The sequence below is a fragment of the Littorina saxatilis genome, unplaced genomic scaffold, assembly GCF_037325665.1.
Source record: "Littorina saxatilis isolate snail1 unplaced genomic scaffold, US_GU_Lsax_2.0 scaffold_307, whole genome shotgun sequence".
Lineage (NCBI taxonomy): Eukaryota > Metazoa > Mollusca > Gastropoda > Littorinimorpha > Littorinidae > Littorina > Littorina saxatilis.
Window position 1 is genome coordinate 52,501 of NW_027129096.1, and position 3,180 is coordinate 55,680.

Below are 3,180 nucleotides of genomic sequence, written 5' to 3' on the forward strand. Positions count from 1 at the left end.
GCTTCGCCTCTTGTTAAACTAAGTTCTCACGCCAGTCAAAGGGTTGAGATGGTTTTGATTCTGTCTCCCGTGACACAGGAATGAAGGTGGGAGGAGCCTGTACGGGTGACACACACTGTGTCATGAACGCAGAGTGCAAGAGCGAAAAGTGTGCGTGCAAAGGGACCTTCATTTCGGATGGAGAGTACTGCAGCAAGTATTGTACTGAGTGTGCGTGTGTGTGTGTGTGTGTGTGTGTGTGTTTGTGTGTGTGTTTATGTGTGTGTGTGTGTATGTCTGTGTGTGTATGACTATGTATATGTGTGTGTGTGTATGTGTGTGTGTGTGTATGTGTGTGTGTGGATGGCGGTGGTGGTGATGGTGGTTGGGGCGGGAGATGTGTAGCTCCGAGGGAATCAAACACACACACACATCCATGACGCTAATACTTTACTGGTGACATCTTTTTGCATTTTGCTTCACTTTAGCGTCAGAAAAAACAAAGGGGAATAATAAGAGGAGAAGTGAAAGTCAAACAAAACTGTTGTTTTTGTAGTCATAATCGTTTCCCAGGAAGAAAACATATATGCGTTTTTTCATGAACAAGATCATATATTATCAATAACATGTCCATTTTTCAGAATCTGGATCAGCAGCCGTGGTTGCCTCCCTTCTCCTCCTGGTGGCTGCCTTAGTGACGTCACGCCTGATGTAAACACGTGATCAATAAGCCAAAGAACAAAAGTGTTCATTACCCCTGTTTTGAGTGTCAAAAATATGTGAGAAATTGATATTTGGGTGTAATTGTCAAACTTTCAAAGTACAAATCAGAGAACATCCAGAAGCAACATCTTAACCAGAAATTCAGCTTTTAACTTTTGTTAGTGTTGTTGTTGCAACCTGGAACAGTATAAATAATGATTGAATAGGGGTGTTTTTAACTTGAAGAATTGAATAACGTTTTAGAACCGGTTTAAATGTTTGAACATATGCAATTGTTAAGAGCGTTATACTTTACACCAGGACAATGATGCATGTTTGTTTGCCTATTTCTGCTTTTTAGTAGCTTGGACGCTCTCGCTCTTTACACGGAATGAAACAAATAGCCCTTGATGGAGAATGCTTGGCTTATGCTTAGTCCAGAATTGTGAGCTACAGAATGTGCAATACATGTTAATACACTTTGAAAACATTCCCGACAAAAAGTTCTGTTGTTGTTTCGAAACCGAACAACAGCAAAAGGAGCACAATGTCCATTTTGAAATGAATGCGCAATTTTCTTTAAGACATATCGGATGACGATCAAGTAGAAATGTTTATCTGTTCAAGATGTCTATTAAGAATGCAAAAGAATTTTTTCTGTAACAAGGAAAATACAAGAGGTTAAGCTGAAGTGGTTTCAAATGAAAATTAACTACAGAGTGCTTGTGACAAATTCAATCCTCAGGGACATGGGCGTGCTCGCGAGCAATCTTTGCAATTTTTGCAAAGTCGAAAGAGACACAATTTATCATTATGTATGGCACTGCGAGCACGCACAGGCCTTTTGGGTAGACTTTGAGAACTATTTGCGCGACAAATGCCATAATTGTTCAAGGCTTAAACTTAACTCTACAATTGTACTTTTTGGCTATGATGATAATATTAAAACAGATGCAGACTTTGACCATGTTTTATTAATCGCAAAATTCTATGTGTATAAATGCAGGATTGCAAACACAAGACCAAGACTTCTTGTTTATTTACAAGAATTAGCATATGCACATCAGGTGGATAAATATGTACATCGAATAACAATGAGACAGGATCAGTATATTCAAAAATGGGCATCATACTTAGGAATTGTGTAATGAATCATAATAACATGTTTTGTTTGGGCAATTGTTACTGCAACCTTGCAATTAAAATCAACTTTTTGAGTACTGATGTTTCTAAAAACTGTAATGTTTTGTCCGCCATGAAATGCAATCATTTGTATTACATGTACTTGTTTCATATATGTGCACTGCCAGTTTGCCATGATTGTTTGATGAGTGTTGTTGAATAAAAAAAAAGTTGAAAAAAAAAGAATGCAAAAGAAAGTGAAAAAATGCACCTTGTCAAGATATCTTACTGTGCAATACAGAGCGCAGCACTTGCTTTTCCTTGAACCTTGAAAATGACAAGCAAAAAGTTTTATTTTTTATTTTTTAAAAAGCAAGTAAAATCGCCCAACTTTACAAAGACATATCACTTATCTGCACCGAGGAATGCAAATTTACCAAAACATATCGAACAGTATCACGAAATTTACCCTTTTTTTAAAATTTATCTTTTAAACATATCACATCACTTTACAGCATGTGATTTTGTATTCCAGATCTTAAGAAATGTATCACATTTTGACGAACTAACTCTGTTTAAAAATTTCTTGTTATGACCAGACTTCAGCATCAGACAGGCAGAGCAAAAGGTTCCTGCATCCACTCCATGCATGCAGCAACAACCAAATTAAAACGTCTTAAAGTGATGACAGCTTCGACGGGATTTTAATGCAGTATTTATATAACAAGGTTGGCAACATAAGGGCGCAAAGGCGGCTGTAGGCATGGCTCTTAAAACCCTACTCCCCCTAAGCTGAAGACGCCTAATCCGTAATTGGACCGGAGGGTGTTTCGTAATTCTACGAATTGATATATTCTTTTCCCTCATACGCTGCCTTTTGTTTCGCGAAGACTTCCGATCTGTTCTTTGGCAGCGGGCCCCGCGTGCATACGGCCGCTGAAGGAGATGTTACCCTTTCAGATTCCAGTCGTATGCCAGCATGCGATCTGATCCGAGTTACCATTCGTAGATGGAGAAAAGGTCAACAACTAGGGGACCCAGTATCCGTTCATACCTCCGCTTACATTGGCGTTCGGGCATTCCAGAATCCTGGGTATTTGTTGCGTTTACGCAATCACACCTTTGTATTTAGGTGTCTACATTGAATTTCTTGGCTAAAGCCTATGTTAAATTTTAGGTAAGCCAGTTACTTGTATTAGCCATGTCTACTTATGCCATCAAACTGGCGACTCCAGATTTTTCAAAGTTTGGTTAGAGCCAGTTTCCGCCACCCCTGTGCCCTAATGTAACTCTAGTACACTGTCTACAACTTTTACTTTATCTCAAAACAACAATGTTAGGTTTATAACATTTTGGAACATTTCGCTTTGAAATTCT

The 3,180-nt window shown here is 38.6% G+C and overlaps 1 protein-coding gene across 1 annotated transcript in view; it reads left to right on the forward strand.

Annotated features, from left to right (window-relative positions):
• The window catches only part of LOC138957374 (prion-like-(Q/N-rich) domain-bearing protein 25), an 11,301-nt gene extending 9,969 nt beyond the window's left edge, over window positions 1-1,332 (forward strand). Inside the window, exon 4 of the mRNA XM_070328499.1 lies at window positions 621-1,332. Coding sequence (XP_070184600.1) covers window positions 621-694 — 74 coding nt within the window. The 3' untranslated portion in view covers window positions 695-1,332. The remainder of the gene's footprint in view (window positions 1-620) is intronic.
• The last annotated feature ends 1,848 nt before the right edge of the window (window positions 1,333-3,180 follow it).